This window comes from Passer domesticus, chromosome 10 (genome assembly GCF_036417665.1).
Source record: "Passer domesticus isolate bPasDom1 chromosome 10, bPasDom1.hap1, whole genome shotgun sequence".
In the NCBI taxonomy this organism is placed as follows: Eukaryota; Metazoa; Chordata; class Aves; order Passeriformes; family Passeridae; genus Passer; species Passer domesticus.
Window position 1 is genome coordinate 37,981,546 of NC_087483.1, and position 23,504 is coordinate 38,005,049.

General features: G+C 42.7%; 1 protein-coding gene and 1 long non-coding RNA gene across 7 annotated transcripts in view; one reads left to right on the plus strand and one right to left on the minus strand.

Moving 5' to 3' along the window:
* NXPH2 (neurexophilin 2) overlaps window positions 1-19,400 on the minus strand; it is a 34,944-nt gene extending 15,544 nt beyond the window's left edge. Inside the window, exon 1 of the mRNA XM_064435264.1 lies at window positions 19,159-19,400. Coding sequence (XP_064291334.1) covers window positions 19,159-19,212 — 54 coding nt within the window. The 5' untranslated portion in view covers window positions 19,213-19,400. The remainder of the gene's footprint in view (window positions 1-19,158) is intronic.
* Window positions 19,401-19,619: 219 nt separating this feature from the next.
* Window positions 19,620-23,504, plus strand: part of LOC135309228 (uncharacterized) — a 217,214-nt gene continuing 213,329 nt past the window's right edge. For all 6 annotated transcript variants that reach the window (XR_010369519.1, XR_010369518.1, XR_010369521.1 and 3 more), the window contains exon 1: window positions 19,620-19,754. This is a non-coding gene — a long non-coding RNA (uncharacterized LOC135309228). The remainder of the gene's footprint in view (window positions 19,755-23,504) is intronic.

Sequence of the window (23,504 nt, forward strand, 5' to 3'; positions counted from 1 at the left end):
ACTGCCTAGACCAAAGCTGGTAATAAGTGTATGACAGACATAAAAGCAGCTCCGCTGTAAATGTTTTAAACTGTCTCCTGTGGATACAAAAGGTGGTTCTACAGGGACAGGAAGTAATTCCCTGTATTAAAATTTAATGTGTTGCCCTATGTGATCAATTACAAAGCTATAAATATGTATGTGCGTGACTGAATCAGTAATAAAAATGTGATTTTATAAGTCTCCGAGTCTCCATGATCAGGCCAATAAACTTGTTACATCAAATTACATTGCAGCTTCTGATACCTACAGGAGTGCCAGTTCTTGTGGTGAACCATTTCAGGAAGGGCTTGTCTGCCTGTCCCACCTGCCTGTGGTGCAGCAGGGATAAGGATAAATGGAGCACAGCTCTGTGTGCCTGGATCACCCACTGGTACAAACCTAATCCGGACCAGTCACCACCATCAAATTCACCAGAGTATATGCAAGGTAGTCTGCTACAAATTTTGGCTCAGAAACTGGTAAATAAATCTGGTTTCCCCATTCTTCTTAGCTGGGTTTGAGGCTGGGAATCTTCCAGCTCCTGTTTGAGGCACAGCAGCTTCTCCTGTCCACAAGCCATGCATGGAGGAGAGCAGGATGGCTGCACTCAGTGAGAAACAAGGACTGTTATCACCCACCTTCAGGGAACAAGGAGCTTGATTGTGTTCCTTCACTGAACAGAGTCAGTATTTCCATATCATGCTCCAGAAAAGAAGGATCTCAGTAGATCTCTGTCCAGCCAGCAAAGTGCAACATCTCATTAGTGCAGATTAGTTTCATTCCTTATAAAATAAGCTCTGGTTCAACTTTGCTCAAAATTCTACAAAAATCCTGACAGCTGAATATGGAACAAAATATCCAAACACTTCTGATGTGCAGGTCACTGCTGCTCAATGCTTGGGAGGAGATGTCTTCTCTGGAGGGCCAACAACATGCTTCACTTGGCTGCTTTTCTCCATCTCCACGGCCACTACATGGGATAAACAGGCTGGAGGGAGAGGAAGGGTCACAATGTCCCCAGTTTGCTCCTCTCTCTGGTTTGGGATGCTGCTTCCCTGCCTCGCAGCCAGGCTGTGATGCTCCCACCAGTGTGTGGAACTAAAAGGTCAGATCAGGCCTGATGTTCTACATTTAGGGACGCACTTGATTTCCTGTACAGTAATTCCAAAGTTAATGCACTACACCTGGATCATATTTCTGTAAACTAGTCTTGCATTTTGCATGACTGTGCAAGGAAAATATTCCTCACCAGAAGTCAGACCCGTGCAGACAGCCACGAGTTTCAGTAGAAGGTGACAGGGAAGCACATTGGCTGCAGGTTTAACTTCTGTCTGATAGCTACAGGCTAGGAACACACAAATAACAGAGAGGTGTGATTGTGGCAAAAGTAATTGTAGCACCAGCCAGTCCTGAGAGAATATCCTCTGCTGCAGAGAGTGGCAAAGCCCCTTTGCCTTTGATGATTTATTTTATGTGGTAAGTGAATGAACAAGATACATGCTGCTTTTATTGCTCCACCCATGTCCTCAACTAGCCATTTCTTATTTTTTTTTATCCTGTGGCTAATATCTCAACTAAACTTTGGTATATAGTCTGAGAACTGATAAAAAAATCTCCTCAGCTGTTCTGCACAAAATACTTCTTACAGAATGATTCCTTTCTTGATTTCCTTCATGCATATATTATTTACAGAGCAAAAAAACAGAGGGAATCAAATCACACAACCTACAAAAAGAGTGAAAAGAAGGGCCTTACTTGCTCCCAGTAGTGAAGAAATGTAGTGCTAAGACTTGAAACTCATTTCCAATTTTCTGTGTTCTACCACGGTCTCTAAACAGCGCATTATCTCACACACCAGATGTGCAGCTGTATCTAGGAACTACAGGGTGCAATAAGTAAGGAATTTCAGCCCTATTCTTTTATGTTTTAAGTCAAATCCTCGTTCTGATTTTAATTTAGGTTTTTTCCTTGTTTTTTGTGTGCTTTGTGGGGTGTGAGAGAAGTGGGGAATTTGCTGTTCAATTACAGAAATGGAAAAAGGAAATCATGTGGGACACAGAGTATTTTAACGTAACAACACTAGAGAAATCAACATCCACACCTCTAATTTTATTTACATTGGTGTAAAATTAGAGTACAGAAACAACTTAATAAACACTTAACTGGAAATTTCCCACAAGTCAGCAATCTCTTGGCTGCATCTGGTACTGAAATAAAATGGAGAGATCTTGAATGTTATTTGAACCACTGTCAAGAGCTATTCTGAAAATACTACTTGGATATTAAGTAATTTGAACACATTACAATAAATGTTACTCTTATGTTACTAGGAGGTTTATTTTTATTCTTATAACAAAAATAATCATAATGACAATGATGATAATAATAATAGTACTTTTCTGTCTCAGGTGGGAGGTGGTGACCTCATGAAGGAGTCAAATGGTGTTGCAAATGTCTGTTTTTCATGTATGAGTAGCCATCCTGGAAACAGAGGACCTAAAACTTTGCACCAGGATCAATCTAAAACCTGGATCCAGCATGCTAATTTTCTGGGATGCTAATACTATTTGGGAGCTTGAAGGTGGAATATCAGCTCGAGAGAAAAGAGAAGCCACAGAGGGAGAAAACGAGTTCTATTCTTCAAGGCACATTTTTGCCTTGCTGTTTCCCCAGGAAGGTTCCTGAGCCTGCCAGCAGTCACGGAGCACTCCTTGGGTTCCAAGGAAGGTTTCTGTGGGTTGTCACAACACCTGAACACCAGCGTGGTGCTGTTGCTCCCTGGCTGTGAGCACGGTTTCCGTGGAAGCTGACAAGGGTTGGCTCCTCACAGGATCAAACGGCTGCTCACCTCTAAAGGAGCCGAGCCTGATGCGCAGTGCTTGCAGTCATCCACAAACAAATGAGCTAATTAAATTATTTTTTTTTAATGTGCTCTGCTATACTGCATAGCCAATTAAGTTGCTAAGCCAATCATCTTGAAATAAATCAACCACATTGTTACATAATTCTTTTTAACAAACAGAGACATCATTATATGAACTAGGTTCTAAGGGTGCCAGATGCTCCTAAACAGGGAGTCTAATTTATTTTGTTGATTTTAAGAAGCAACCCATTCATGTGTGATAGCTTTTGTCATCCAAAATGCTAATTCTTGTCTGAGTTTAAAGTAGGTTTCTGTCTTTCTCATCCATAAATGAGAGCACAGAAGAGCTAAATATGGACCCTCTTTAATTCCCTGTCATACAGTCACATAAAAATCTTGTTCCAAAACACTGAATAAATGTCCTAAACACAGCTAATAGGATTGCAGTAGAAAAGAGGCCAAAACCACTTCTCAAAATTATTGTACTCAATATGAAGAAAAAACATCTGATTTCTGAAAACAAAGGTTTTGCTGAAGAAAGAGCACTAATAAAGGTTAGCATCATGTAATGTAAAAATGGGATAGACTGGGTTCCTGGGCAGCCCATGGCGCTGTCCAGCAATTACATTCAACCTTATAGCAGAGCAGAGCAGCCTGGCAGAGGGCTCAGAGGCTCTGGAAGACTGGGAAACCTCGTTCCCTCTGTAAAAAAAAAGAGAAAAGATTACGTGCTTTCGATTTGATTAACGTTTCAAGGATACTATTAAGGGAGATGGGCAGCAGAGATGTTCCCTTCCAACACTGCCAGTGACGCACGCCCCTCCAGAGGGGAGCAGAATGCACACATCTAACCCTGCAATCAAGCAAGCCTCTTTTTATCTTTTTGCCCTTGGTTAATGCTTCTTTTTCTCCCAGAGAGAAGATTATTGGAAACAAAAAAAACCTGTGTTGGTTGTATTTTCTGATGCATTCATTGGAGGGTTGAGTGACTCTCGCAGAAGCCAAGGTATGCAGAGCAGCTTTGGTTGGCAGCTCTCTGCTAACCCACCTCCCAGGGTTTCCTGAAGAAATCACTTTGGACCTTTAATAACCTGCACCCTCAGAGATGCAAAACAGCACTGAGGAGAAATAAATGGGCATTACTGAATATTTTCTATGCACCTGTGCTTACCATTCTGACTTGTTCTTGTTTATTCTGGACCACAACTAAACAGCCTTGCTTTGTATTTTCACTTGGCCAGTGATGATTAAAAGTGATTTCTCTGGATAAAAGCTGAGGAAAAAAACCCCGTGGTTTCCATTTGGACATTAGAAGGTTGATGTGTTTTGCTGTCACATTCTATTTTTAAATGCATGACACTGCACAGGTGTTCAGACTCCAAATCCTTAGCGAAATCTGTCATCTCTCTGCAGCTTGTCACTACATCAGCTCACAGACTGAGGGGAGAATGAAGTTCCTGTATGGCAGAAAACTGCAAGTGCTCAACTGTGGTTAATGATAATTTCTTTCCATAGCTGAAAAATATCAATTTGATAAATTTTTCAGGTGTTATTACTGCTTTGACATTAATTTTCCTATCTAGAATTTCTAAATTATTTTTATACAAGCCTTCAATGTGTAGGACCCAAACTAACATTAAAAATGTGAATCATTTTTGCAGGAGCAAAAGTTGTTAGTCCGAGTCAAAGACCAGGCTGGAGTTTTACCTCTGTGCTTGCTCTCCATAAAACTCTGACTGAATTCAGAAGGATGAGACTTACAAAGAATTACACATCTTCTTCCCATGCCTGCCTTAAGCATGTATTATTTCTCTATCTGTAGGCATTGCCAAAATGTAACGCAGCAAGGAATTTAATAATCAGCATTTTAAGAAAACCATTACTGAGTTTTCAATCAGAAAAAAAAAATGGGGCTAACCCACAGTAAGGCTGTTCTCCAAATATTTGTTGAATCTCACACAATGCTAGCGTAGAAGAATATCCCACATTCAAGCTGTAGAGAAAGGTGGGGAATGCAGCAGCTCTTACAGGACTGCTGTGGGGCAATTTGTTGATATTGGAAGACCAAACTCAAGACCTTCTCCCTAAGTAAAGCTTAGATCTCCTAAAGAGACCTGAAGTGAACCATTCATGTCCTTCTAGCTAAATTAGAGACACAATTGTGAATGAAAACTATTTCTTTGTAGTTGATTATTTAAATTTTGGCTTGATGATCATTTAGCATCCATCACTAGACAAAACCAACGGTGCCTATCTCAGTGATATCATATTGAACTCCAAGGAATCCATTTGGCTCTTTCACAACTAGTTCAAGTCCTCTGAAGTTTTATTCTATTCCCTACACAATGCCTACTACAGTCAGAGAGAGCAGGGAATTGGGGTGCCCTGAGCAATCCAAACCCAAACATGGCCTAGAGGGTGGGTGTCATTCAAGTGTGTTGAAAGAGCCAGCTGATGTTATTGTGAGGCCTCTCACTAACAGGTTTGAAAGGTTTTGAAGATTGTGAGAGGGTCCTGACAAACAGGAAAGACCTCAAATCCAGCAACTGTTTTCAAAAAGGCTAAAAACAGTCTGGGAGATGACCAGCTGCTCAGACTCACTTCATCCCCTGGGAAATCATGGAGCACATCCTTTCTAAAGTCTGACGTGCTAAGGAAGGGCAAGATGATGGCTGGGAGTAGGCAGAGTAGATTTACCATGGATTTACTAAATTTACCATGACTGACTAAACTGGTCGCCAAATATTTATCAAAAAAAAAACAAACACCCAGATCTGTGGATGAGGAGAGAGCAGAGGAATGCCACCTACTTTGTCCAGGTTTTTGACACAGCCTCCCAAGCACTTCTGCCTCCGAGTTGGGATGTTGCTGCCTTGATGAGGGGACAGCTGAGGGAAAAGCAGCTGGAGTGAGGCTCAGAAGGCAGTGGTTAATGAGGCACACTCTGAGCAGACATCAGGAGCAAGGGGGGTCTTGTTCTCCTGTAAGACTGCAGCCTGAATTCACAGATGGACTTGGAATCACTCTGTCCATAATCACTATCACTGCTGAAGAGATTTGACGCAGTTACTGGAAATCACAGTATAACAGAATAACTCCCCCTGGAAACTAATCTTCCCAAAGATGATTTAAACAATCTTGTTTGCTTCAGATTTCATTAAAAAGTTATTTTCAAAATATACTGTTGACAGTTGTTGATGGACCAAAGGTGATTATATAAGTGCTAGGCTCTGATTGGCAGCATTTAACTGAATTCAGCAATTTTCCCCCCCTTGTTTCTGATGTATACATTTCTTGAAACAAGTCATATTTGTGTTGTAAACCTTGAAGGACAGAATTCACCTGCTAACTTCCCAGGATGTTGTCTTACATATACATACAGAGTATGTCACAGGATGAGCTGCTCTTTCTTGCTTGGCAATATGGTCAGGACTGTTTCCTATTTGAGTTGTCAGGAAGACAGTGCATTTCTTAAATAGACGGCGCAAAAGCATTTTGAATAAAACAATTTTTTTTTTGCCTGGTGGGTTTCAAAGTATCACAGAGCAGACTTACACTTAGCACCATGTGAAAGAAGAATTTAATCTCAAATGTTAATTTATGAGATTTGTATTTATATTTAAGGAGATTAAAAAAGTGATTTTAACCCTGTGATCTCCTGGTTTAATCTTTCACCCTTCACTTGGATGGAGCACCTGCAGACCCCACTGCTTTCAGGATTCCGACACACCACAGAGAGGGCTCAACCACTTGGCCCCAGAATTGAGACCACATCATGAAATTAGCAACCAGAGCAGAAAGAAAGAGACAATTATGGGCTTTTATGAGTTACATCAATCACTTGGATTTATTCATTTTATCTTACAGAAGATTAATAGATATATAGAACACTAATATACTTTTACAGTAGTGTAATTTATAAAGAGAAAAAACTTTTAGGAAAAGCTGTGATGCAATCTACTATTAATATTTTGCTGAGGGGGGATAACTATTCACCTTGCAAACACTACTTAAAATTGACAAAGTACAGTCTAGGAAGGTTATTCTGGATCTTATCCTCCAGGGTCAATAATTCTACACTTGGAGCCTTCTCTGAACTGATTTGTCTATATTTCAGATAGGAACACACTTTGATGTTCCTAACCAAATTGATGCATTTCTCCCACACATTTATTGTTCTTATTTCTAACTGCTGAAAGAAAAACTAGCACCTTCTCTAGCTCTTAATGGAAAGCTTATCTATTAAAGATGATGACTTGTATGAGAAAAGGTGGTGGTTCCAGGCAAAAGGACTATTTTACAGACTACTCTAAATGTATTTCTTTCAGTAATAGGAAATTTGAAGCAATATCAGGTTGCTATCAACAGAACATGTGATTCTTTAACAGCATCTTTCAACAGAAGCTTTTCTTACACACTGCCAGCTACAAGGGTTGTCACTGCTTGCAAAGAAATGTGTCCCTTGGGAATGCATGGGATATTTCTTTAATAGGAAATTAAGGACTGAGAAAAACACTTAGGTGTACAATCTGTTTATCTGTATTTCCTGCTGGTATTTTTCTTTTCAGACACTATCAATTTTACCCAGAGCACTGACACCCCTGAAGAGCTTGCAATGGAAAAACTTCTTTGTAGATACTGGTAATGTTTCTGGTAGCTACAAGAATGTTCTCCCTGAGCTCTGAGCTGACCAAACCCTCCCAGCTGTATTCATCCTCCTTTTTGTGGCTGTGCCTGTGAGCTCCTGCACGGCGCTAACACAGTCACATCTGCAGAATATCCACAGAGCACACAGTGTCCCATCCTCATGGGCTGGTTGCAGATGTCCAGGAAAAACCCAACCTGTCTACATCACATGCCCATTAAAAAAAAAGAAAAAAAGCAGTGAAAGCATCACAATTTGAAGTAAAAAAAATATTTGAAAAGAATTATTCAGAATATAATGTCTCCCCCCTGAATCTAGCCCATTTTCTAAATCTGAGAAATTGCCATATTCTCCAAGATTCCTCTGTGCTAGGGTTAAAAGATACTGTCTAAGCAAATTGGGTCAGCACATATCTTTCCAGTTAGATGTTCAGTGAAAAGCAACAGGAAAGAGGCAAGGAAAAAAAAAAAAAAGTAAATTACCCCAAACACCCAGAATCAGAAGATCAATAAAGAGGTAAAACTTGCTGTGACTCACAGTGCTAATGTTGCAGATCTTTGAGGAAAAGGTGCCCAGGAACAGGCAAATAATGCAGTCTGAACAAAGTGTCTCAAGAGTGATAGAAAAGAAGATAGCTAAGCATAAAGGGAAGAATTAAGAAAACTTTGTGCATTGTATTAGGAAAAACTAAACAATATATGATACCATCAGCTGTAATATTTCCTAGGAATTATCATGGGACCTTTTAAAAAACCACTAAGGAAGAATACTAGGAAGTGTTTAGCATCAGCAATCCTACATCACAGGAAGGTTTTGGGTAGTTTTCCAGGTATCCATCTGATAAGGAGAACAACAAAGCAGGGAGAGTTTGACAGACAGCAAAGGCAGTTCCTCCCCAGTTTCATAACTGGTGCCTAAATCTATAATCTCTAAAATCACACAGTAAGACACATGACCCAAGTGGTCCTTACATTTTAAGGCTGCAAATTCCCCTTAGTTTCTTTAAGGGCACACCTCACCAAGCACCCAAGCTGCTAATCCCTGGATGGGCTCTCCCAGGATACAACCCAGGCATTCCTTCCTTGATTTCTGCTGAAGGATCCAATCCAGGATGTGGTTTTCACACACTTTTGACTTAAATTGCAAAAACAGGAAAAAAAAATGCTTGCAGTGATGCTCCTACCACGCTTTATTTTCTAGCATCTCTTTGCAGAAGCAGAGCATCCTCAGGTAGGTGCAGGAAAAGTTACTTTCCTGCTCTCACTGAATTTGTACATATTCCACCTCCCACCAAAAGAAATGAACACATTTGTGATGAACACATCTATCTCTTCAAGGTAGATCCAAGCAGGTTTCAGTCCTGTTGAGGGCAGGGACTGAGCACTCTGCTGTAGAACACTGTCTCCCCTGATAAATTTGATAATGTCTTGACAGATGGAAGCTCATTTTCCCTTCTGCCATCCTAACCAGGGGAAAAGCACTGACTTATCTGTACAGAGAGAATGGAGATACCACCTGTTTGTTCATCAGTCATTAAAAGCTGTTCCACCTTAAGCCAGCCAGCTACCTTTAAAAAGTCTGCTAGTGCAAATGCAAGCAGGCAACCCTGCAATCCCTGTTCTGGACCTTTCCTTGTGGCTGAATCTCATTCTCAGGTACCATACACAATCTGCAGGTGTTTAATTCAAAGTCATGATATCGATAACCTCTGCATTATCTTTTAATGACTGTATTTTCCAGAAGTGTGTGTAGAAAACTCCTGACCACATTTAGTCAAGATGTTATTTTCAAATTGAAGAAACAAGGAAAACGTCCCAAACAAACCAACTGAATTTATGTAGGTTTTCTTGCCCCACTAAAATGAATCACTAGTTCTTTTCCAGGTGAGTATTTTGAGGAGGAGTCAGAACCAAACAAATTATACAACAGCAGGTGTTTCCATTAAAGGCAAGATGAAAAGCTCTTTTGCAGCCTCAACATACCTGTCCAAAACACCAAGATGTGGCTACCCAGGAAATCCTGGTGAATTTCTGATTGCGATGCAGGTGTGTTTTGGCTTTCAGACTTATTTCTGTTTCAAATACTATCTTAGCCCATTTCCTAAGAAAACCAAGCTTCCTGTGATGCTGCTGCCCACCACTGAAAGAACTGTTCAATCATTCTGTGCACTTCAGTTGGATCAGAGCTGATGATCTCAAGGATAATTAAATTTCTGTTAGATAATTGTAGTGGATGAGACAGGAATGGGACACAGGGCACATGTTCAGCAGGCTTTATTAATAACTGATCACAGACTGAGTTTATGTCAATACTCCCTGAAAGCACAGAAGGATTTCACTGGTGTAGGGCAAGTCAGTCAATGACTACTGAGTTGTATTTTCAGCAGTACAGTTTCAACATCTCAACAGAACAAAGCTCCATCTCCCTCACAGTTACCAGTGTTATTGAAAAAATTAAAAATAGTAGTTACTCTGGAGGGACAAGACAATCCAATCCATAAAAACACAAGAGAGATACAATAGCCATTATATTTATTTGCCCCCATAATAATCTTATTATTTCACCAAAATATAACTGTGCTGTTCATTGAAAGAATATTGCGAACTCACCAGAAGGCAAATTTCTGCAGAATGGTGTCCTTAGCCAGTATAAATACAAATTTTGCTATTTTAAATTCATTCTTTCCTCCATTGTTCAACATCAAGTATTAAAAACAGCAACACTGAACCCTCAGTCTAAGCGAGTAGAGTAAGAGATCCCATCCAATACCCACAAAAAGGTTTTGTTGAATAAAATATGGAGTTTAAATTCCCTGGTTACTGCAGCATTAGGCTGCCCATTGCTGATAACATATAGGTCACATGTATCTGAATAAAAGGATTATAGGGTGAACACCATAAAATGGATCTGAGTATGAGTTATGTCACGTTTCTTCATCCTTACATTTAGAGGCATTTTATTTAATTTAAATCAAATAGGTCCTAACTCAACAGTGCATTTATTCCCCTGTCAGACACCCAACACATTGGTACTATTTTAAGCTACCTTAACTTGGTGCCAGAAACTGGATAGTGAATTCCGGTCAGAAGAAAAAGAAGACAAGATTTGAAGAGTGAGATGGATGAGAATGGGTTTCCCACTTTTTAAGAACTTTAAGAAAAGACATTAACTGTGATTTCACTAAAACTGGTGTAAAAAAAAAAATATTACAAATCTGGGATTATGGGTTCTACGGAGAAGGAGAGAAAGCACAGAGAAACTAAAAACCTTCTGTTCCCCAAGACAGTAACGTGATAGAAATGCAGTTTGTTGCATCTCTTGGTCTGGATCTAAGTTTTACACAACAGAGCTCACTGCCACAGTAAGATCCTGACAAGCAGAGGGTCTCCCTACACAGAGAGGAAAAATATGCTTTTTAGAAACAGATGTTTTTTAGGGCAGAATCTACAACATCTAAAGTTCTATAAAACTTGCTCCTTAAAAACCAATCCTCACATCATATTTCCAATCATGTGCTTTAAAAGTGGATATCCACTCAGACTTGGAATCATGACAAATGAATTAAAAAATGGACAATTTGAAATGGAAACGCTCTAGAAATACATTATACAATCTAGTACTCAAAGCTGATACACCTTTGGATTGATTTGCTACCAGACAGCTTGGACTGAAGCCATCAGTGAGGGGCGAACAGATGACCACTAATAGATTCTGGAAAGGTAGCTCTAACAATTTGTTTCCTTCAAAAATAATAAAATAAAATGTTTCTAAAAAATATTTTTAAATTATTTAAATAAAAAATGTTGAAGCTGAGTAGTAGAAAGGAAGGCAGGCTTTCTACCTGCTCTTGGGCTGCCGTACTTTGGATGGAGGGGCATCTCCAGGAGGAAGAGAAAAGCAAGAAAGCTGCTGGTTCTCCCAGAGGAACTGAGCATCCTCTGCCTGGAAAAAAACTTCAGGAAGATGGAGCACTGAGGGAGAGAGAAACAGAGGGAGCAAGCAGGCAGCTCCCAGCAGAATGCAGCTTAGAAAAGCTCCCTGGAGGGCCAGAAACTTCTTCACAGCAGTGAGCAGACCCAAGCCAGGGGAAGGCGAAGAAGAGTGATGGATTTGTCATCCAGCAATAGAAGACAGTGCAGCTTGACTCAGAATTAACTCAAAAATGGATGTTTCCAGCACTGGAAGATTAATTCAATGCCTGGAAATCGACACAGCGGCTCAGCAGCGGGTGGCAGCAGAGGCTGGCACACAACAGCAGCTGTAGCACAGGATTTGTCCCAGCCCCACAAGGAGTTCAGCATCGGTGTTTTCCTTGCCTCAAATGGTGACAGAACTGAAAGGAGTCAATAGGCAAAATTGAATCGGTTTCAAAAAACACTGAGGTGTTTCAATCACCTCATTTAAAGGGGCCCAAGCTCACAGATCAGATAAGACAGTGGTGCCACAGTAACATTATCTACTGCGAATCTTTCCACAAAGCTGATTAGCATTTTGTTAGTTTAATGAGTGGAAAACAACACAGGCTTTAGCCCTCTCTCTGGCACTCCGTTTGCTTGAGAAACTGAAGGACTGGGCTTCACTCCTGCCTTGATCCAAATTACATCACTCCAAAAATGCCCTTGCTGTCAGCCGGTTAAGATCAGATTCAGCAGCTCTTGGCCTTTGTATGGAAATGGGACAGGAAAGGACAGAGTCAGTTATGCAAAATATTCTAGTCTACTGGGATGAAGAGAAGAAATTTGCCTCTAGGCTCTGTTATATTTCTTTTATTTCTCAAAATAATGATGACACATATGTAACACACCTGGACTATAAAGTGCCATGAACTCCAGTTACAGTGCACTATAAAATTACTGTTATGTGCATACAATTTCAGAAGTTTTCTTCTAGGAACCACTCAACTGCCTGGAGTAAGGAGAAAATTCAACTTGGGAACACCTTCCCTGGGTTTAGGCTCCCAATGGCAAAGAAACACACTCACTAGTAACAGCTACAGCCAAAGGATTGAGAACAAACCACTGCCAGTGAGATGCTTAAATTCTGACTGTGAACAGGAATTCCAACTTTCCAAACATGTTAGTAGCAACAGAATCAACGAGCAGAAGCTTGCAAGGGAAGGAGAGACAGGCAGCATTAAAGAACAAGAAACTTCAAGGTCTGATATTTCACCCACCTGGGTTTGATGCACAAGTAGAACTCTGTTACTGTGGGAATATTCCAGTTACTGTCAGTCTGTCTGTCCTTCTCTGCCTGAAGTAACTGCTCAGGCTCACTCCACTTGCCCACAGGGCTGTTTTACATCCATATCTTTCTCTCTCTCATATTCAACTCTTATTCCCTCAGCAATGTCCCAGGGTTTTTTTTTCCTCCAGGTCAGCCTCAAGCACAGCCAGCTCCTTCTCCATTAAAACCCCTTAAATCTACTTAATAGCAGAGCAAATATAGGAGCACTTCTATGCACAGTGTTTTATTTTCCTACATAATGGATAAAGTAAGACAAAATTAAGGTAGTGTTTATACTGTTGATTGATGATATTAGAAATACCTGGTCATACCCTAAAACAAGTACTATGATGTCAAGAAATTCCTACTGATCACAAACATAAACCAAACATGCTGGATCTGGAGAAGCAGAATGAGAGCTTTTGGAGTAGCCTCAAATCTGTACTGCAATGATACAATAACCATAATTGGCCCCAATGCACATAAAGCCTGATTTTAGAGACATTAGATTCTTCACTTTATTTTTTTATTTCTCCCTATTCTTTCATTTTCACTTCCCAGCTAATAATAGCTTCTATTACTACCAGTCATTTGGAACAAAGAGAAAACCTGTCTCAAGAACTACAGCTCTTACAGCTCTTTAAATCTACATTAAATTATAGTCAATTGTTCCAATTCTATATTTACAGTAAGCACTGCCATTCCAGGGAGAGCAGAGCATCACACCAGCACTGAGATCCCTGCAGCAAAGACAAAACTACTCAGTCTTAACTGCTGACCCCAACTTCACAGCCCTTCATTTCCTCCTCACTTCTAATTTGCTTCCTAAATTTCTTTGTTAAGTGAACTGAGCTTAGAGCCCACACAGAACCCCAGCCTGCAAGGAGATTCCCCACAGGAAAGGAATTAGCAATGTTTCCAAGTCCTGACCTGCAGGCTGGACTTACTTCACAGTAGTGATGCTCTGCTGGAAGCAAAAACTGCCAGCAGGTCACCCCTTATTTTCACTCTGATTGATCCTTTAAGTACCTAAACACCCTACACGAACTATAGCTACAAACCCAGTGGGACATGGAGGGAATGGAAACCTAATGGGAAGGACAAATGGGGTTAGGGAAATAAACACAAACATATTTAAGATTCAAAGTGAAAGGCCAAAGCTGCTTCAGAATAGGGTGTGTTGGGAAGTCAGGTTCAGGATGAATTTATAACAGCCACGTGAATGGGAACTTCCACCTCCCTATTTTCCAATTCTGCTAGATGTGATCTAGCAAAGATTTTACAGCTGGTGTTTGTGCTTTGTAATGGGTATAGTGAAGCGGTGTGTTAAAGTGGGCAAAAACCAGGACACGAAAACAGATTAGCAGAGAAAATGGACTGTCGTGCTAAGGAAAAAAAAAAAAAAAAAAAAGTTCCTTTTTTCATCGCTGTCTCTGGCTTCGATACATTGACAAGTAGGTGTGAAAGATCCAAAGGTACAGGCTTCCCTAACACCGGTACAGCTCACTCTGTTTGTGAGCAAGAGGCAATCCCCACCTCCGGAATCACAGCTTTTGTCTTTAAACCTTTCAGCGCAGAGTAGCTCTGACCTTTGCTCACTGCAGCTCTTTACCAGAAGTGCTCAAGAATTACCACATGTTACTCAACACCTGCACCAAATAAAGGTCAACACCTCGCCCACGGACCACAAGCAACTCGCTGGCACCTCACTGCCAATTTCCCAAGCAGCTTTACTTCTCCTTGTACAGTTTTATTTGTTAAGTGTTGGTTAAGGGTAAAATTTTCAACAGTACAGGAGGAATTTGGTGTACCTAGGGCAGAGTTGCATCTCTCTGATGCTCTTAATGTCCAGGTCAGTGAGTGGTTTCTGCTTTCAATCCCTTTCCTGAGTTCCCTTCTCTCAGGAGGAAAACCAGAAAGGTGGGATGAGAGGATCCTATTTTAGCACTGGGGCTTCACCAATCTTTCCATTTCACTTCCCTGTCTGTTACACTTACAGCACAGCTCTGACATCTCTCCAAGTGCTTTACAATGGCAGAAAAATTCCTTGCATGTTACAGATGCAAAGTTTGAGACATGGATTTTGCCTGGAGAAGCCTGGGGTATCTTGTGGCCTACTGGACATCAGTCAAAGAAGTCTTTCTGTACAGATTTTAAACAGGATATGTAATTTTTCTGTGCCCCAGCCAACCTACAAATAAAGTGAAAAGGATCAAGGAACCAGTTTCATGGAACTAGGACAAAAGATGTGATGCAAGGACAGGTTGAGCTGTGAACCTCCTATGCAAACTAAACCTGGCCCCATCCACCTTAAGACACAACTCCTTATTCAGGGTAATAAATTCTCAATCTGCTGAAACCAGCGTTTGTTGATCTGTCTCCAGCTCCAAATTACCTGCAATTCTTGAGTTACCTACATTACATTATTACACAAGACTTATAATGCCTACAGCATCAAAAAAAATTACCAAAGGAAGCCAAATTAAAGGTTGGGTCCAATACATTTTATGACAAAGTTCTCCCTGAAATTAAGGGGGGATGGAATTTCATCTGTGCACTTCCAGATGACCAGAGGGAAGCATTTACCTTTCTGAAATGGTGCTGAGAGTCTTTCATGATGCCTATTTCTGATTCTCACTGCAAGGGCATGCTACCTGGACCACATTTGCAAGGCTATGGAGACAAAATTAAAGTAGCCAGAAGGAACACATCTCTGTGTTTCTACACCTCACAGGATATGCATATTTTAAATGGAAAGGCAGCTTTAGCTCAGCTTTTAATATATTTCTTCTTATGAAGCAGTATCTTGTGCTAGAGCAAATATTCTTTCAGTTCAAGTTGCTAAGAACCTTAAATTCTGCTAAAAAAAAAAGAAAAAAGCCTCTGTAAAATTTTTGTTTCATTGTCAAAACCTGCTTTGGTTATAGCTATTTTCAGCCTTTGAAATTCCAAGACAAACAATCTGCCATTGAATTTCACTCATATCAAATGCTATACTGCTAAACTTGGTGGAGAAAAAAATTAAATTACCAAACTTTGTCTTTTTTTATTCCTAATTATTTCTCATCTATATAAACAATGTTGGGGAAAAAAAATCAACTGCTTTTAAGGGTTTGTGAAATGATTGATTCCTAGATTTCTAATGCAGTAACAACTCTGCCCAATGCTAATGTTAGAAGAGGGTTTATTGATAGAATACTGAAGCAACTTTGACTATAAGCACGGGAAAATGCTGCTGTGAGCCTTTCTCAATTTCAGACCACAGAGATGAAAGAATAAACCAAGTTACAGTGCCTGGTTAGCCCCAGAATCACAGGTCCTGCCTGGGACTGTGTGTCTGAAACTACACCTTGCCTAGACAAAGGGATAGTGCCAGCTTTTTTTTGTTCCAACAAGAATTCTTTAAAATGACAACTCGTATTTGCAGGGAAGTAGAAGAAGCCCCCCCTCCTTAGAGGTATTTAAAGCTGACTTAACAAAACCCTAGCAGGGATTCTATAAACTGCATTATCCTAATGCTTCATACACTTTAATTCTCAACATGTAGAACTCCATTACTTCCAAAGAGATAACTAACAGGGCATTCAGCAATTATGTGACAATTGGAAAAGCTTACTGAAAATTAATAGTAAAGCAAGAGCACCTATTAATGATAACACAACACAGCAATTTTTCATCTTCTTATCAATAACAGCCCAGACATGCACTGACTGTGCATTGCAAATTGTTGTTTTGCTCCATATTGTCAACAGAAGGTAAACCTGGCTTTAAAAATTAATGTGTTTATACAGGAGCAAATGAGCACCTTAACCTGACTCAACAGCAGCCTTCCTTACTGCTTAATATATCCAAATATGCAGAATATTTTAGGAAATTTATATGTGCAATTGCTGCATGCATACTGCTACTCCATCTATTAATCAAAATAATAATCTAGAAACATGCTACAAAAATGTATCTATGCTGCCTTAAAAGTATAAAATATGAACTTCTGACTGAGAAATGTTAGATACAGCACACAAAGAATCACCTAACACTGCTTTCAGAAATTCAGTGACACACTCTGCCATAATCTCCCCAGATTTGTGAAGTTTCACATGGATTTCATCCTAATTTATGCATCTTTAACAAGTAGGTAAGTAGACAGCACACTTTGATATCTGAAAGGAAAGACAGCATTTGAAGTTCAGTCTATTAAAATAAAAAGAACTTCTCCCTTCACTGAAAGGCAGTGCCAAAGTATTTCCCATTCTAACACCTCTGATTTTATAAAAAATTAAGACTGCCCCAGCAGGAAGGGTTTGATGGTAGAGCATTTCTGGCTTACTAAAATGCTGCTGTATTGCATCACTGAAACCCAGGAATTTTTTTTTCTTGGCTGAAATGCTGAGCCTTTACTGCAATGCTCATATTATCCACACTGATTTTTGGTTAAAAAAAAGAAAGAGAACATCAAGAATCAGTAATAACAATGCCTCCCTTCTAAACCTGCTAATCAGATCCCAGGAAGCCACCAGTCCCTCCCAATTCTGGCCAGAGAACAAAGAATAGCACAGACTTGCATTCAATGCATTACCACCAACACAAAATATTTCTTAATTTATAATAAGCTGTAACTCAACAGATGTTCTGGTAAGAGCATGCCAAAAAATGCATTTACACAACTTTTTAGTAGTAGGTTAGCCTTAAAAGGTGCACCTAAAATCCTCAAAAATCTCACACATTCTCATTTTCTTTACCTTATTATTTAAACTAACTTATATAAGGTATAAAACTAATTGGCTCCAAAACCTTGCTGGTTTGCATCTAAAGAATGCAGAAAAAATGAATCCTCCTGGGTGAGCTGAGTGCCACGTCCACCTGAGAACCTGCAGTGGCTATTTATGATTTTTGTTTGACCCAAGGCAGCAACTTTGCTTCATTTAGTCAGCCTCCACTTGCACACTCACAGCAAGCAACTTCCCAACATCACCTATAAAACACTGCACAACAAACCCCATCCCTGATGGAACAAGTTTCAATTGATCCCTTTGGTAGCTCTTAAAAAAAAGGAAGAAAAAAGGATGGTGTGAGTGAGAGAGGTTGTAGGTGTGAGGAAGGAGTTTTTATTTAGTTCCCCTCTGCTCAGCAACTTTGTAATCCATTTGCTGCTCTCCTTTCCCATCTCTCACCCCTGCGCGTTGTTTAGTTGGAAACTGGGCTGCAAGAATGTGAAGAATGTAAACAGCCTTTTATTGTCCAAAAGGATGGGAGTGTGAAAGAAATGTGCGCCTTATCGCAGGGCTGCAGCTCGCTACTTCATTGCTATGATAAAGTGCTGGAGCAAAAAACATTACACGACAAGCACAATCCAAAACCGGATTAGAATTTGACATAAGCTTCCTCAAAAACTAATCAATCACCTCACACGGTAACACTAGACTCCAGCTCTTAAGGAGGGTGTTTAATCCCTTCAAGGTTTATTACACACTCACTATTGACTACTTCGTGACAAACTTTCGCGTCCAAGGCAGCCGGGGAAGGGAGGCGCAAGTAGAGTAACACCAAAACTCCCTCCAAAACAGCAAGCGCAGTTAAAATATTTTCTAAATAAAAGTGAAGGTGGCCAAACTCTTCCGCAAACACGTTTTTCCCCTCTTTATGACCGCCTCACGAACACGAGCATCAGTCCATTTGCTCCGCACCACCAGCGCCCCACGACCGAGGGCTGGGCGGGCTGGGAGAAGCGGAGCTCCTCGCTCGCCTCCCTCCCTCCCTTCACGGCTCCCAACTCCGCATCTGCATCTCACCTCGCCGCCACGTCAGTCCCCGCATTCCCCCACCGCACGCAGAGGAATATTCACCATAACACCGGCGTGCCCCACAGCTTCTGAGAAAAATTAAGGGAGCACCTGCAGCAAGCCGAAACTAACGGGGGAGCTTCCCGAGCGCAGGCGACTCTGCCTGCACGCCCGGCTATGTCTTGCACGCGAAAAAAAAAAGGCGCTTGAGGCCAGCAGAAAACTTTCCGGGAGCGGGCAGCGCCGGGGATGCTCGGCACACACAAACACTCCATCCCTCCCATCCCTGCCCGCGGTGCTCTCCAGCTCCGCGGCGGCTCCCGGCGCATCCCGGCCCCCGGCGCCGCGCTGGGCTCGGGCACGGAGCGTCCCGCATTCCCAAACGGGGCGAACAGCAGCAAACCCGCTTAATTAAAATAAAATAAGAATAATAATAAATTTTAAAAATAAATTAAAAAAATATGGAAAAATAAAGAGAAAACTGAGAATATGTTAGGGGCTGTGGGACGCAGGTTAAGGGAAGCGGGCTCCAGAGGAGACCGCGCCCGCCGCGCTCCCCGGAGGAAGGCACCGGTGTCCGCCGAGCCCCCCGTGGGAGTCCGGGTGCCGCGGGGATGGAGACTTACGAGCTGGAGGACGCCCTGGACCACGACGAGGGGCAGGGGCTGCAGGGGCACCATCCTGGCTGCCGGTCTAGGCGGCGACTCCCCCGGCGCGGGTCTCGCTCATCGCCGCTCCGGGAGGAGGACGGGGGGCAGGACCGAGCGCAGGGACACGCCGCCCGCTGTCCCCGCTCACGGGGCGCTGCCAGGCAGCGGCCAGACCCCGGCACTGCCGCGGCGCTCGGCTCGGCGCCGCTCGGCTCCGCGGGCGGCCATGGCGGGCGGGAGGCGGGCTGAGGCGGGCGGGAGGCGGCGGCGCTGCCCGGCTCCCCCCGCGGGGCACGGCGGGGCCCCCTCACGGCCCGCGGCCGGGCCCCGCCGCCCTCCGCGCCGGAGGGACCCGCCCGGGCCGCGGCTGAGGGGAGCGGTGCCGGGGGCGGCGCGTCCCCGCCGGGCGCTGAGCGGACCCCGCTGCCCCGGGCGGGGCGGCCCGGCCCTCACGGCAAGTTTAAAGAGGCGGCGGCCCCTCCTCCGCCCGCGGCCGCCCTGCCGAGCCTGGGTGCGCCTCCGGGAGCCGCCCCGGGCTGCCCGGCCCCGCCGCCGTGGGGAAGCGGAGACAGGTGAACAGACTCGACGGCTGTCCCCTGGTCCCGGCTTTATAGGGCACTCCTGTCACAGCTCCTTCCTTTGGGGGGATCTGCCCGGGCAGCCACGGTGCTTGTGGGGAAACCCGACGCGGTTGTGCTTCGCGGCTGTGAGCAGGCACGGTGGGACGGCCCGGGGACACTCAGAGCGTCCTGGGGACACTGAACCCGTCCTGGGGACACAACTCAGAGTGTCCTGGGGACGCTGAACCTGTCCCGGGGACACCGCACACCTGTCACCTGGGGCCGGTGCGCACTCTTCGGGCACAGGGTGATGTTCAGGTGGGCTCCCTGTGCAGGGCCGCAGGGTCTGGGTGATGGTGTCCGAGCCTGCGGGGAGCCCCGAGGACTGCGGGACCCATCTCCAGAGAAGTCACTGGGGTCAGATCCATTTAATAACCTAATTTAATGAATTCTCACCAGATCCATTGTTGAGATAGCCATGAGCAGGCTGAAGCAGTTGCCCCTCTGTTTTTGTGACAATTGTGTAAGATGGCGACCTCAAAAGGGGAAATAAAGTTTTGTGTGACCCCAGCCAGGTTTGGCACACGAACCACACACACACAGCCTGGGCTGAAGCTGTGCCACCACAGCAGGTACACCCACGTGTGCCTGGCAGTGCCTGTGTTCCATGGTGTGATATGTGAGCTCTCTGCCACTGGACTGAAGTGCAAGTGGCGGTTTCAGTTTCCAAACCCTGCCTGCCGTTTGTAGATTAATTTCCTCTTAATTCTCAGCCTCATCTTCTTACTAAGTCTATATTCAGGTTACATTTTGACTACCCTTGTATGTTCAACTGCTAAAATCCTTGTCAGTGGAAACAGCTTTGCAATCCCTCTTGTGGCGCTTGAGAGCAGCCATGATTTTACCAGATAGTGATGTGGTTGTTTGGTTACATCCCACCAGTTCCCTTCCTAGCTGGCAGCAAGGTGGCTTGTGCATGTCACAATGTGCATGTCACAATCACTCATTTGGGTTTAGAAAAAATGCTTTATCTATAGCAAAAGAATCGTCTTATTAAGGGAACCCCTTTAAATGAGTTCATTTGAAATAGTGATGGTCACTGAGTCAATGTATTATAATGAATTTAATAGAGTTACTCTTTGTGGAAAAAGTTCAAGAGTTTTTTTCATAGAATTGTAGACTCTCAGAATTATTTGTGTTGGAAGAGACCTTAAAGTTCATCTTGTTCCATCCCCTGCCTTGGGCAGGGACACTTCCTACTAATCCAGGTTGCTCCAAGCCCCATCCAACCTGGCCTTGGGCACTTCCAGGGATGGGGCAGCCACAGCTTCTCTGTGCCAGGGCCTCTCCACCCTCACAGGGAAGAGTTTCTTCCTAATCTCTAACTCTGCTCTCTGTCAGTGTGAAGCTATTTCCCCTTGTCCTGTCCCTCCGTCCCTTGTCTGAAGTCCCTCTCCAGCTCTCCTGGAGCCCCTTTAGGCTCTGGAAAGGACTCTGAGGTGCTCCCAGTGCCTTCCCTTCTCCTGTCCAGCCTGGCTCCAGCAGAGCAGAGCTGCTCCAGTCCTCAGAGCATCTTTGTGACCTTCTCTGGACTCACAGCTCCATGTCCTTTGTACCTCGGGGCCACAGAGCTGATGTGGTGCTGCAGGTGAGGTGTCACCAGAGCAGAAGGAGAGGATCCCCTCACTCCACCTGCTGCCCACGCTGCTTTTGAGACAGCCCAGGACAATTTCTGGACTGCCAGAGCTCACTGCTGGGTCACTTTGAGCTTTACATCAACCTTCACCTCGGGGATGCCTTTGATCCTTTCTCCACCCAGCCTGCACTACAGAACGATCAGAATAAAATACGCCAGGATTTACCCGCATTAGAATTTATATCCGAAAAGTTGCGTGGATGGAAAGCAGTCAAACACTGCTTTAACGCTGAGAAATGGTGCTTTCTGCCGTGCCGAAATTGCGTTTTTTGCGCTCAACCGCGGGGCCCTGCGGCGAATGGACACAGCTCGGGCGCCCTCTGCCGCTTTAAAGGCTCCTAAATTCAGAGTTAGAAAGGCTGAATTCGGATCAAATATTTAGATAGATCTCGTCCGTATTTAAAAAAATAAATTAAAAAAAAAATCTGTGCTCTATAAAGCACAGAGATTGAAAGATTATTTAAAAAAAAAATCTGCGCTCAGGGAAAGCTGAATTTCTGTAATTGGCTTTTAATGGAACAATAGCGTTGGAACTGAAGTACTGCAGTTTTATCCTATTAAATACAAACAGAGTTGATTCAAATGACATTAACTTTGTCACACAAGCTACCAGAAGCCGGCCTGAAATAATACTTTTTTTCCATTTTAAGTAGTAGTAAATAATTGTAAAGCACTTTGAAGATGAGAAGCATCATGCCCAGTAAGTGCTAAGTATTATTGTTATTTGCATTATTTGCCAGAAAAGTCACAGTAGTGCTGGCTAAGAAGAGAATGGAAGGCCTGTGCTTTGCATTTCCTTGCTTTGCCGTGTTAGCATGATCTTTAAACCTCATTTAAATGGGGATGGGCAAATTTTCTGGTCTAATTTTCAGGCACAATAACTGCTAGTTGGTTTATCTCAGGAAATAATGGTTGTATACTGCAGGAAGTAATTCTAATCTAAACCTCTCTAGAAATGGATTGATGAGCCAGCTGTGGAAAAAATAAACGAAAAGCTCAGGGTCCTGCTAAACCACTTGGCTGCTACAAGACAGTGAAAAATACCTGATTAACACACGATCTCTAATGCTTGTGCACAAAGCCAGTAGTAACTTCTATTCCTTTATCAAGTAATTTGTCCACACAAACAAGTTTGATGCCTGTAGTTATCATCAAACCCATCCGTTTTCAGCCTCAATTCAAGTCTCAAATCTCATTCCTCCGAGTTAATTTAAAGCATTGATGTGACTTTTACTTCTCTTAGTCCTGAGACTCCTCACTCTGTTTCCAGCTCCTGGGAACAGTGGACTGGAAAGAGCTGCCTGTGCCATTCAGTCCACCTCCCTTAACTGCAGACAGTGAAGTGTGGGGTTTTTGGAAACTCTTCAAGATCTTCCTTTAAATTAGCTAGTTAGGAGTAGGGGAGTTTCATGCTCCAAAAATTCACACCTCTGGCATTTGAAAACCTCTTCCTAACCTCTAATTTTCAAATTTACTGTATCTGATAGCTGATCCTTTTACAGTCAACTGTTTTATGTTAATGAGTTCTGCTTCCTAATTATAATGTGCAGCCCCAAAAATTTAAAAGGTACAGATTCCCTCTCAAATTTTATTAATCATGTGAGCCAGGCAGTCTCTTACAGGCAATAGCACTCCATTTCCTGTATTAGTCTAGTAAAACTTTTATTTTATCTGTTCCCATTGGAATAATTTTTTCTTTTTTGTCAGTGAGCATTTGAATTTAGATGCTGGAGTCTTGTGGAACATCATTAATGCTAATTTACCTCTTTACCTTTGGTGCACCATGTGACAGTATTTTCCTTGTCTAGAATGCATCCCCATTATATTTTCTCTGGATTGTTCCAGTTGTTCCAATGTGTTATCCAGATCCTTCACACTACTGAGTGCCTGCTGCTTCTGTGTGAGCAGCATATTTCAACAGCAATGCCTGCCTGGCTGGAATTGCTAATTAATTTATTGACTAGCTAATTAATTTATTGAATACCAGTGGTGCTAAAGATCAATCTCTGAAGAACCCTATTAGTTATTTCCTCCCAGACCTTGAACACAGTCTGTTAAACCATACC